Source organism: Ipomoea nil, unplaced genomic scaffold (genome assembly GCF_001879475.1).
Source record: "Ipomoea nil cultivar Tokyo-kokei standard unplaced genomic scaffold, Asagao_1.1 scaffold2036, whole genome shotgun sequence".
NCBI classification, from domain to species: domain Eukaryota; kingdom Viridiplantae; phylum Streptophyta; class Magnoliopsida; order Solanales; family Convolvulaceae; genus Ipomoea; species Ipomoea nil.
The window spans coordinates 7,290,279-7,303,443 of NW_017618464.1; the positions used below are offsets into that span (position 1 = coordinate 7,290,279).

At 44.3% G+C, this 13,165-nt stretch overlaps 1 protein-coding gene across 1 annotated transcript; it reads right to left on the reverse strand.

Moving 5' to 3' along the window:
* Positions 1-6,408: 6,408 nt before the first annotated feature.
* On the reverse strand, positions 6,409-8,172 carry LOC109147873. Its single transcript, XM_019295532.1, has one exon. It carries the CDS (start codon positions 8,170-8,172, stop codon positions 6,409-6,411), a length of 1,764 nt encoding a protein of 587 aa, XP_019151077.1.
* Between the last annotated feature and the right edge of the window lie 4,993 nt (positions 8,173-13,165).

Here is a 13,165-nt window from a genome sequence, read left to right on the forward strand (position 1 = left end):
ATGGTATGGGTTTACTAATCCTATTCCTTATAGGACTCAGGGACTCGTTTTAGGGATAAGGGTCCATAATAATTAAAGTGGATCCTAATCATAATCTGAATAGTAAAAGGTTTACTATCTTTATTCCTAATAGGCTTAAGCCTCTAATTTAGGCAAGGGTCTACGGTTCATGGTGGACCCCATTAATTAATTAAAGGGGAACTTAACATAATTAATCATATTTAATTATTATTAGCGGGGTTAATTAAATAATTAATCCAGGATTAAAGGTCGTAACACGGGGTGTTACAAACCCTCCTTTTTCCACCAAACCTGCAAGCCAAATAAAGAATACAAACTAAGGTCACAACCATGATACCTGAGTCCTTCCCCTCTGCTCCTTGTACCCAAGAAGATACTATTTGCTCAAAACTTCCCTCATGGCAGGACATGAGATTTCATCTTCCATTGTGGAATCAATCCCATGGCAGTAACAATTCTCCACATAAATGCTTAGAGTTGTTACTGCAAACCTGTTCTCAAAACATCTCAATGCCATCAAGCCAGCAAACATCCTCCTTTTACCCTTGTCTCTTCAGAAAATTGCTAGTCCACCAAGAGGGTGGACCTCCTTATCCCTCCTTCAAATTTGCAAGCCTGTGAATCAGCCATAGAGATCAGCAATACCTGCCAGGTTCCTTTTTCCTTCCAGAGCCAAAACCAGGGACTTCCTCTCTCATTGTGAGATCAGCCTCCTGGGAGCAGAAGCCCTCCACTATAGAAGCCTCAGGCTGCTGCTACAAACTCTTTTTGCCATGGACCAGCAACATGAAAATCCTTTGATCCAGCTCACATAAATTCACCAAGATGGTGACCCTCCCTTATGCCTCCCTTCTTCAAACTGAAATATAGGTGGTTTCCATCCCCCCCCACCCTTCTAAGGTTACAGCCCTCTCCTTTGTGCTTGCATCCAAACCAGCAGTCATCATTTCCCATGTTAGGATCAATCTACTGGGGTTGCAAATCTCCACTTTGCAGCTTCAATTTGCAGCTGCAAAACTCAGATTCTGCTTCTTATCTCTGTATACCTTCTGAACCTCTCCACCTGTTTCCAGTCCAGCACAGAACTTCCTTTCTTCAGCATGAGACCCACATAGAACCTGAGACCTCATTTCACAGGTGGTTGCAGGTTTTCCACCACAAAGTTTTCAACCTGCAGCACTTCAAAACAAACCTCTAGCCAGCACATGTCTCAGATTGAAAATCAATCACTGCATAGATGCTTCTGCAAATGTCTCCATTTCCCAGCATGAGATGACCACTGCCTCCTAACTTCAGAGGTTCACCAAGGTAGATGAACCTCCCTTATGCCTCCCCACAAACTCCTGCTCACATGAGAGCTTTTGATAGCTCCAGCTAGACCACCATTTTGTGGCCCTCCTTATGCTCCTAAATGCTGTCCTCATCAGATCCCCCATCACATTCTCCTTCACTCTCCTCATCAAAATACTGGCTAGCCCATTTACATAGCAGGAAACCAGTGGTAGTGTTTGACCTCAAACCTCTCCCAATTAAAGAAGATGGTCCATAACTTCCCCTCTTTGAGCTCTCATTAATGGCTTCCAACATGATGTTCATTGCCTCTATTTCATCCTTCACATCAAAAGTTCCCATGTTCTGCCCATGTTTCCCCTCCAAATAGGCCTGCAACCTTGTCATAGTATCATACATAACTATAGCAAAATCCTCATCAGAATCCCTACTATTTTTGACATCCTTGCACCAATCACCAATGTCTACTCTGTCAACTTTCCCCTTACCCTTTTCCTTGGACTTAGAACTAGTGGGGCCTGATTTTCCATGACAATCACCTATCCCATTAAAGGCTGCCTTGGCATCAAAACTAGTTTTGCAGATTATTGCATCTGAAAAACTCAAGGCCTTCCTTCCTCCTTCAGAGATCCCAGGGCTTTCTCTGGATGCTTTAACACCCTCAGATTCCAGAACCTGCCTTGCTGCTTGTGGACCAGGGTCATCAGAGCCTTTCCCAGGCTTTGAAACACTCATTGGGCTCCCTAAATCTTTCAACAAATTTCTGCAATTCTCACTAATGCTAGCCAGCTTTTTCAAGAAAATTCCATTTGCCCTATGCACAAGCTCCTCAGATTTCTCCTTATATCTTTCTTGTCCTAAATCATTATAGGCAAAATCAAAGTATTCTAGGACTTCCTGTCTAGCTTCTTCCACAACAGCTGCTTCATCTTGATCTAGACCTTCTCTCAACTTATCAATCCACACCTCAAGCTCTAGAATGGAATCATACAAAGTTGACTGTGCAGGGCTGGAACTGGGAGATCTCTGACTATCCCCATCCCCTTTTGCATCCTTTTCCTCATCCAAGCCAAGCTCATTCCCCATTCTCTTATTTTCAGCATTCGTAGCCTTTATTTCTTTCTTCTTCTCCCTTCTTATCTGATTTTTTGTTAGCCCTTTTTTCCTTTCCACAAAATGCTTCTGGGAGCTCAGACTATCCCCACTTGCAGCCTTGGTGAGTGTCTCTGCAACCAGTTTCTGAGCAGCACCATTTACAGCCTTTGTGCCCCCATTCTGAGCAGCATTTACAGCCATGGTGACCACCTTTTGAGCACCTTCCTCCTGATCCTGCAACTTTCCAGCCTTTTCCAAAGGCACACTGGGGCTATTCTTCTCAGATTTCCTGGCCTTAGCATTCCCACCTTGCTCCTCTTCCACAAGGTCTGCCCATGATATGTTCCCCTCCTTCAGAACATTCTCAGCTACTTCTTCCAGAATCCCATCTGCAGCCTCCATAATAACCTGCTGCACTAGCTGTTCTTGCTTTGAGTTATTCATCATTAAATTTTCAAAGCTCAATTGTTCATGAGATTTCCCACAACCATCTGTATCTTCTGCTCTTCCATTAAAACCAGTTTGTTTTTCTGTGGCTGCCTCAACAATGATTTCATCAGCAACCTTTTCCTCTTCCTTTTCCAAGGATTGATTTATGCCCTGAGCTTCCATTATGGCATTTCGACAAACAGTTGGTGGTTTATCCATTTCCTTGTGTTTAGCTTTCCATAGTTCTTTTGGCAGCCCTCCCGTTGGACCCTCAGGTCCTATCCACCTTCTACAATTGTCCCTCATGTATCCAAAACGACCACAAGAAGAACAATACCTCGGCACCCCCTCTGTTTCAACCTTCTACCAAAAGCCTACTGATCCATCCCCTTCTCCAATTCCAATCCAGATTTTATCTACCATTGGCTTAGATACATCGATCTCCAGTCTTACCTTCGCAACATTAGGCCGAGATCGGCGGATTGTTGCTGCGTCTAGTGTGACTACCTTCCCAATCGGAGCACAGATATACGATAACATTGCAAAATCGAAAAAATGTATGGGGAGAAAAGGCAATAGGATCCAAACCAGAGTGATTGGCGAATCTCTGTTGGGCTCGAGATGATGCTCCGGTCTCCAGCGTGAGAGCCACATATGGTTCCCATCCACTTTCAATTGATTTCTCATCCACGCCCTTCTACATTCATCTTTAGATGAGAATCGCAGTAGAATAGCTCTTCGATTCAACGATCCGATTTGCAGTTCCCCCTCTGGATTCAGAATCGTCTTTAGCGTTGACCGTAGCCCTTCTATTGGCGGCCGATCCTTCACAAATCTCCCAACGAGGGACAATTTCTCCTCCGCTCTCACTGCGATTGCCCAATCCCTTTGCGAAATTGATACTCTCAGCTCCTTATCTATCTTAGTCCCTGCACAAGGCCGATTCCCTCATTCAAACAGACCACTCGGCGGTCCCTTCTCGCAACTGCCAGAAAATTCGATCTCTGGGAATAGATCATCCTTAAGCCTCCGATCATTGATCAGGTCATCTCGATGGAATCGCGAGGCCGAGCTGATCTTCTTCGTCTTTTCCGATCGTGAAACCGCCGTCGGAAAATCGCCGGCGGCGGCGCTGCCACGGCTGCCGCCGCCGGGCCTCCGAGCTCCGCCAGTCTGGTCTTAGACAAACAGGCCTAAGAAATCAATGAATGCAAAATGTTATGTTTTATGAGTGGAAATTAATGAATATTAAATTAATATTCTATTAATTTTGGGGATTTTGGGTATTTTGGGATTTTAGAGAGAGAGGGGAAGTGTAGAGAGAAGGGAGAGCATTTTCCCTAGAGAGAGAAAGTAGAGAGAAAAAATTTGGGCAAATGGGTTTTTTTTTTTTTTTTTTTTTTTTTTTTTTTTTTTTAAACTGTATATTTATTCCATCAAAACCAAGAGTCTACAAGCATACGCCATAGCCCCAAAAGTGGACTATGGCTCAAATCAAGTCTTTGGCCTTTTCGGCCATATCAAAACAAAACAGCTAACTATATATATACAAGGGGTGACCCAAAAGTGACCACCCCCAATCAAAGTGTAGAGCTCCCAACCATCTAACTCTACAAAATCTACATCACAAGGCCACAAAATGGCTCACAAAGAGATCAATAGGTAAATTCAAGCCTTAAAAGCCCAAACCTCACCAACTCAACCACTATCCTAGTCTGTAATAGGCTCCCCGTCCCACACAAGTGATGGGAACGATGCCTAAGCTCATGGAGATCCAACTACCCTAGTCTATCCCTACTACCCTCAAGTCAAAGTCCCATCCCCACCGGCACGGCGTACCGTGTTTTAGTCCGGGGGGACTTTACGGGTCTCGGTTTGAGCAGTAGCGCTCACTTCCTTCCACCCTCATGCCCAAGACCAACCTCCCTCGGCATAGCGCACTATGTTTTGCCCGGGGAGGCTTTTGAGGTCCCGACAGGAGCAATGGCTCCCTCCCCCACCACCCTTAGGCCAAAGGCCATCTCCCACGGCACGGCGTACCGTGTTTTAGGCCCAGGGAGTCTTTGTGGCCCCGACCTAAGCAATGGTTATCAAACATCTCACCCCTCCCATTTTTCAACTCCCCAATTGCTTTTTTCCATCTTTTCTCTTTTCACTTCTTTTCTTTTCATTGTCCCTTATTTCACCCTCCTCCTAAATCCTTACTCTTTTCTCTCATTCAATTTTTTTTTTCTAAGCCTATGGATTCCCTCAAGCTAAAAGCACTCCCAACTCTAAGTGTATGCCATACTTGGAGCCTATCAAGACCCCCCATTCGTAGCACAAGCCAGAATGGGTTTCCAAGGCAAAAAACTACCTAAAAATCTCTTCTAAAGCCATTCTTTGCCTCAAAATACAAGATATGCACAAAATAGAGGTTGGGAGCTCTCATAGTAGCTAAAGGGCCTTCATCTTCAAGCTTACACCTTCCTGCAAAAAAGGAAATGGCTTCATCTCTACACAAGTGTAGATCCACCAAACAATATCTGCACAGCGCTCTACTGCCAGTACCTCAACAAGCTGAAGGGCCCTCAGAAACTGGCCAGCTAGCAGTCCTTCATTGGGCCAAAGGGAGAAAAGACCTCAGCTAATAGCTTCATAGATCAATTCTCCCATAAGGCTCAAGCTCCCTTAGCCATCCTCCACAACATAGAAGGCTTAAGGGAGCAAACTGCTACTGGACAGAATGTGCCTCGACAGTTAGCCTCATAGACACATTCCCCCAGATCTGACTCCCCCTCAGGACTGCTCAGATTGTGCAAGTCTATCATTGGGGTGGCTTTTCCATTCCAGATCAGCTACATAGCTTCATCTCTGCAGATAAGCTCCCCTAGGCAGAATAAGTCTCAGCAATGCTTCATGGACTTATTCCCCTAGAGTGTGCCTCTTTTGTTCAAAAATTGCCCCTTAGCCTTGTGCACCCCCCAGGACTGCCCAAACAAGCCAATCCATCATTGGGGTGGGTCATTAGTAAGACTGGACAGAACTGGCCTCATCTGTATAAGATCACAGACCAGTTTCTCCAGCACCTGCAAATTATATATTTAGCTGCAAAGGGCAGAGCTGGTCTCAGCATCCTTCATAAACCAGCTCCCCCTTCCACCTGATCTTCATAGAACACCCCTCAATTGCATACACAACAACATTAGGGTGTATCTTTCCACACTCTCAAACCCTTCCTTATACCTCCCTCAACATACTTAACCACCATACTCTCATTCTTTTTACAAAGGCCAGGAGATCAGACCCCAAAGGGCACAACCACCCTGGACTTAGAAGACCATTTCCAGTTCCTCCTTGCATTCATCTACCTCTCTTTTTTCAAAGACCAAGCTGGTCTTCCTCTTTTCACCATTTCAGGTCAGCACTAGCCTCACCTACTACCTTGCCAAGCAGGGATCATCAGCTATTCTCTCCTTATTTCTTTGGATGTGAAGGCAGCTCATGACCCCTCCAACAAAGCCCCTATCCCTTTATCCTCAAAAATGCCAGGATCCCACATCTGAGAACCCATACAGGACCATAGTGTAGCCATCATTTAATGTTGTCTATCCCAGGCAGAAAGACAAAGTGAGGGACCCCCTCTAAAGCAAGAAGATGATCCAGGCCTCTTGGGAGCCCCTCAACTTTGTTAAAGATTATATTCAGATCACAGCATCTGTTAGCCAGGCATGAAGCCACACAATTCACCCTCTCCAAGCATGTTTCTTTCCTAATCCATGAACCCTGGGCAGTGTCTAGACCATTCAGTTCAATCCCTCTCCAATTACTGGTCTCAAAGATGACCTTAGTGATCCTTTTGAACTTGCACCATTCCCAGCAGTATCCCAGCATACTTTGTATTAACTCCTCTAAGTTCTGCCCATTCTCTAAGGAGTAGACCCCTGCCAAGCAAAATCTTCCCCTAGAGTTTCTCACAAAGAATGCACATGACTTTTCCTCATTATCCAATGCCCAATTCACCTTAACTACTCCTGGCCATGGCCTACACCAATTTGACCTCTGAGTTATTCTTCCACAACCAAAGGAATCAACTTTTTTCATGATGAACTTCCAACATGGTGGGAGGGGATCCCAGTGTGGCCACTTCCTTTGAATGCACTCAGCCATGTCCTTCCCTACCTTGTATATAATTCTTGCCACAGAAGTCCTCCCATTCCCATATTTACAGTGAGAGTAGTTCACCCACAATTCCCATAATATGAGCACAGGAAGTCTTTGCACCATAAATTTCAGCATCCTATTGTCCACCTTATAAAGCCACCATTCATAACACACATGTCTCTCTGATCTAACATTGATAAGCAGCCCCAAAGATTTTGCAAAATAATCCCATACCTGCTTAGCTGTCTCTCCCATTCCAAACACATGATTTAAACTGTCACACCCATGCTGAACACAACAAGGGCACATAGAAACAGTGTGAAATCCCATTCTCCTTAGAGTGTCATCCATTGGGAGTTTCTTTTTAAAAACCCTCCATGCCAAAAAAGACATTTTCCATGGGATTCCTTTTGCCCAAATCTTCTTGCACCACAAACTTTCTTGCCCTTGATTGGCCTGCCCTTGCACCAGCTTCTTTGCTGCCTTAAATGTAAAATCTTCCCCAATAGCTCCCCAGCATATTTTGTCCTGGACTCCCTCTGAACTGCAAACCAGTGTGCCATCCCATCCTTGAGCTTGGTCAATCCCTAGCCTTTGCAGATCCACTCTATTCCCCACAAGGAAGTCTTTCAATATGTCTTTTGCTCTCCTTTTTCCCCTGATATTTAGAACACCAGCCATTGCACCCCTTCCTGACCAGTTGTCCCACCATAAATTCACCATCCCTTCACCAATCTTCCATATCAACTGAGGCTCAGCTTTTTCTCTAGCTTGGATCATCCTTCTCCACACATGTGAGTCCTTATACTGCCAGCCCCTTACCACAGGATGAATTTCCTTGCAGTACTTATTCATTAAAAACTCACTCCAAATTGTCCCACCTTTCCTAAAATTCCACCACAACTTCATTCCTGCAGCATCAACCAAGTCCTGCATTCCTAAAAATCCAACTCCACCATCTCCAGTTGGCTTTGCCAAAGTTTTCCAGGACCCCCAATGATATTTCTTCTTCCCATCTATCTCCCCCCAAAAGAAATCAGCAAAGAGTCTTTCTATCTGTTTAACAACAGCCTTGGGTGGGCTAAGTGCATAAAATATGTGAGTGGGAAGTGCTTGCAGCACAGTCTTAATCAACACAGCTTTCCCTCCCTGTGACAAGATTCTAGCCTGCCAACCCCTACACTTTTCTGTCATTCTCTCAATCAGTTCATTAAACAACCTGACTCTTTTCCTTCCTTGGTAGATAGGGCATCCCAAGTATGTAAAAGGGAAGGATCTATGTTAACACCCAGTGGCAATTCTCAACCTTTCTATTACTTCCAAAGTGGCTCTCTTATCAACATAGAATGCACTTTTCCTTTTGTTAATCAGTTGACCAGACTGTCCTTCATACTTCCCCAAAGTTTCCATCACTTCTTGAATACCCCCTCCCTTTCCAGAGGTAAAAATAACCATATCATCCGCAAAGGCTAGGTGATTGACCTTGGGTCCACCAGCTGGCTGTGTGAACATGCACCTTTTCTGACTAAGCAACCTGGACAAAAGCTCAGCAGCATGTATAAACAAACTTGGAGACAAAGGGTCTCCTTGCCTCAATCCCCTAGAGGAATGAAAGGAACCCTTTGCCTCACCATTAATAATAACTGAATACCAAATGTTATTGATGGAACTAGACACAAAGTCTCTCCACTTTTGGCAAAAGCCCAATCTTTTCAAGACAGTTTCCAAGCAACCCCAGTCCAGCCTATCATATGCCTTTGTCATATCAAGTTTCAAAATTAAATCGTCATTAGCCTCATTCATGCCATGGCAAACCTCTTGTGCCAACAAGATATTATCAGTTATGCTTCTATTTTTCACAAAACCAGCTTGGACTGGGGCAATGATCCTAGTTAGGATACCTGCCAGCCTTTGGACCATTATTTTAGTTATTATTTTGCTACAAAAGTTACTCAAACTGATAGGCCTATAGTCACTAAAGGTGGCAGGATTTGGGGTCTTAGGAATCAATGCAATGGATGTGCTGGTGATGGCCTTTGTTAGGCTTTTCCCAGCAAAAAAACTTCTTACCATTCTATGAAGATCCTCCTTGATGATTTCCCAGCAAATTTGGTAAAAGCCTCCCCCAAATCCATCCGGTCCAGGTGCACTATTAGCACTCATGCTAAACACACTGGACTTGATTTCATCAAGGGAAGGCTCTATGATCAAAGCCTTGTTTTCCTCCTCAGTGAACACTTCCTGCAAACATTAAAAAACAATGGGATCAAAGTCAATGTTCTCAGCAGAGAACAGCTGTTGATAGAAGTCAACTGCCATCTCTGCTATTTGATTTTGGTCCTCCACCCATACTCCCTCCTCATTCTTGATTTTGTGCATCACTTGTTTAACTCTCCTCTCTCTCACCAAACCCTGAAAGTATTTTGAGTTTCTCTCCCCCTCCACTACCCATTGAGAATGTGCCCTTTGTTGCCAAAATCTCTCTTCTATTCTCACTTGTTTTTATAGCAAAGCCTGGACTTTTTTGTATTCCAGAAGTCTCTCATCAGTTGTATTCTCCTGAAGTTTCTCCTCCAACTCCCTCATTCTACCCTCTAACTCTTTTACCTTCTCAAAGATATTCCCAAAGACCTCCCAATTCCACTTTTTCAACACCCCCTAACCCTCTTTAACTTAGTCACAAAAGTATACATTTCATTCCCATCAACCCTTTCCTGCCAGGGCTCTTTAACCACCCCCAGAAACATTTCATGTTCCCCCCAAGAATTGAGAAAAGTAAAAGGCCTTTTCCCCACTCTTATTTGGGGTTCCACACTCATTATTAAGGGGGCATGATCTGATGTCAGTTTTGCATAATGATGCACATGTGTCTTCAAATATTCCTCCCATTTTTCATTCACAAAACCTCTATCCAACCTTTTCCAAACAGCTTGTCCCCCTCTCCTTCCATTCCACCAAGTAAAAGGATTTCCATAGAATCTCACTTCCCTCAAGTTTGTGACATCAATACAATTTTGAAACTCCCTGCTTTTCCACATGCTATAAGGCTGGCCTCCCCTTTTCTCCTCACTCTTTAAAATGCAGTTAAAATCACCAATTAATGACCATTTCTGATCTCTCATTGGTCCTTCTGCCAGAAATTCCATCTGCTCCCACAATTCCTGCCTCATAACTCTGTCACATATTGCATACACAAATGAGATATTAATCTTTCCTACTTCTAGGAATACAGCCTCAAAATTAATCAGCTGACTCCCAATCTCCACAGAGGTCAAAGTCACCTCCCTTCCCCAGAAAACCCAGATTTTATCACTACCACAATATCTATTCTCAAAGCCAAGTGTTACTGCCCAGTGACCTAACTCAGAAAGCTCCTTGAAAGGTTCAATCAGGCACACAACTCCAGGCTTAAAGGTTCTCACCAAGTTTCTTATTCTATGAAGGGAGCCTTGGGAGCCCACCCCCCTCACATTCCAACAAAGAACCTTCATTTTTTCTTTTTAGGAGAGGCCCTCTTGCCCCTCTTGTTAGACTTCTGCTGTTGTTCCTGAGCCTGAGCCTGCTGCTGATTCAAGTGAGACCTTGTCCTAGTACCCACTGGTGAGACATGCAGCCTATCATACTCCTTTCCTGCCTCTATTTCCACCTCTTTTAGCTTCTGAACTTTCTCCTGCTCCTCACCAGTTGACTCCATAGATTCTGATATGGCCCTCCCCTCTGATGTATCCTTTTCATGACTATCACTTTCCTCTTCTTCAGAGTCCATTAATGGTCCAGGATCTATTTCATTTGCATTCACATGATTACCTTCCTCATCTATTTGCCCTAGGGCATAAAAGGAGCCCCCTTCTACCACCTGCACTTTCTCTTTCCCATCCCCTTTTACTTCAGAGCTTGCAGCTTGGGTTTTACTATCTTCCTCCCTCTCACCTCCTAAAGGCATACTCTCATTCTGTGTTTTATTCCCATTATCTCCTCCACTCAGAGCCCACTGTCCCCTTCCACCTCTAACAGAATAGGATTGACCTCTGCCACCCCCTCCCCTAACTAAACCTCCCCTTCCTCTTCCCATTCCATCTCCCACTCTTGCATAGCCTGCCTCCTGTTGACCCTTGACTCCTGATGTACTAGCAATATTGCTTGCCTCTTGTTTTTTCCCCAAATTCTGGTTTCCCATTTTCTTTTGTCCTTTCTCTATTTCATTCTCTTCTATTGTTTTTCCAGCTTTTTTCTCTTCTTTCCCAGGCTGTGCCTGTTTTGTCCCCTCACTCTCTCTATTTCTGCTAACACTCCTTCTTCTCCCTTCAGGGTTTCTACTCTCATTTCTTCCCCTCCCCACATATTGATTCTCATTATTTCTGTGGCTTCCAGGATTCCCAGCAGAATTTCCAAGTCTACACACTTCAGATGGATGCCCTTGCTTGTAAAAATTGGTGCAGTAATATGGAATTCTCTCATATTCCACCCTCTGAAAATATCCCAAGTCCTCTTCCCCATCATCCTCAGAAAATCCAATGAATATTTCATCAATTCTTGGTGCCAAAAATATCAATTTCCACCCTTACTCTTGCATAACTGGGCCTAGTAAAATTCAATGTAGCTTGATCAGGTGCCAAAAATTTCCCCAAAGGATTACAAATCTGCCTTAAAGCATTAGTCTTAAATAAGCTCATACACAGCTTAGGTAATCTAATCCATACTGGTGCCAAGCTTGTTTCCTTCTCAGTATTAAATCCTGCTGACCACCTAAACACTCTCATAGGGTATTTGTCCTCAACCATGATCTGGTCTTTCATCATAAAATTCAAGCAATCCACTTCCTGAGTAAAAGCAAGGGTGATATGTCTTTGATCCAACCACCCTATAACCAGAGTTCCTTTCAAAATGTATTTGGCAGTAAAAAATCTCCTAATTTCATCAAGTGATGGTCTTCCCCATGAGAATTTCCCCACCAACAAGTAGTCTTCTATCAGATTCAATTGTCTAAACTCCTCCTTCCCAAATCTGATTGCGGGCTTTCCGCTATGACTCCTAGTGATTTTTCCAGCAATTATAGGTTGAGGCAAGCCTCCAAATACATTCCCATTAGCTCCCCCTACATCCCCAGAAAATAGACCTGCATAGTTTTTTACTGGAGGCCTGTTCCAGGCCACATTCCCAGGTGGGATTCTGCTATTAACTCCCACTGGAGCTTTCTGATTTCCTTTTGCAACATTTTCTCGAACACTTGGAGGGTTCACTTTGCCTTGAGCATTTTTCACAGAGTTATGTATCTCAGGTTCCTTAACCTTATTTTCTGTGGCCAGCGGAGGGTTCTCAGCCTGAATTGGCTTCTTGCTAGCCTCCGGTGAAGGAGCAAATGAGACCCCCTTAGCCCCAATCTCAGTTTTTTCTCCTAAGTCCTTCAATTTTGCATTTTCGTTTACAATCACAGTTGTTGGAATAGAATCTGTACCTGATAGGTTTACAGCAGCTGTGGTTCTCTGATGATGAGCCCTCAGCTTCTCCATGTCTTCTCCATATTCCCGGTTAAACTGCTCCTCCGTGCGATTGGAGGATTCTCCTCTATATCGAACAAATCTGCCGGAGCCTTGTCAACGACTCCCGTCTGTTTAGACTCGCCCTCGAGTATCTCTTTGAGTATTTCCAAGCCTCCATTGCGTAGCTCTCCAATCGTTATCTCCTCCAAGCTCCGCGCTTGAAGAATCACCCTCAGATCACCCTTCGAGTCCGGAGGGGATTTTTCAATTTCCGATGGCTCAGTGGCCATCGGACCGTCCATAGTGGACATTGACAGTGGCGGAGGTCCCTTAGGACCCTCGCCTGGTCTCACGCTTCACGTCGCCGGTCAGCAATAGGCTATCGGACGGCTAGAATCTGATCGGTGGCGATTTCAGTAGAATACGGGTCGGGTCGGGTATAGAGAGAAGGGAGAGTGTTTTAGGCTAGAGAGAGAAGTGACCGGTGGGTTTGGGTTTGGGTTTTGGGTTTTTTTTTTTTTGTTTTTTTTAGGGTTTAGGGTTTTTTTTTTTAAATAAAACTGCGCATTTATTCTATTTCAAAACCAAAAGTCTACAAGCGTACGCCATAGCCCCAAAAGTGGACTATGGCTCAAATCAAGTCCTTGGCCATTTCGGCCATAACAAGCAAACCAACCAACTATATATGTACAAGAGGTGGCCCAAAA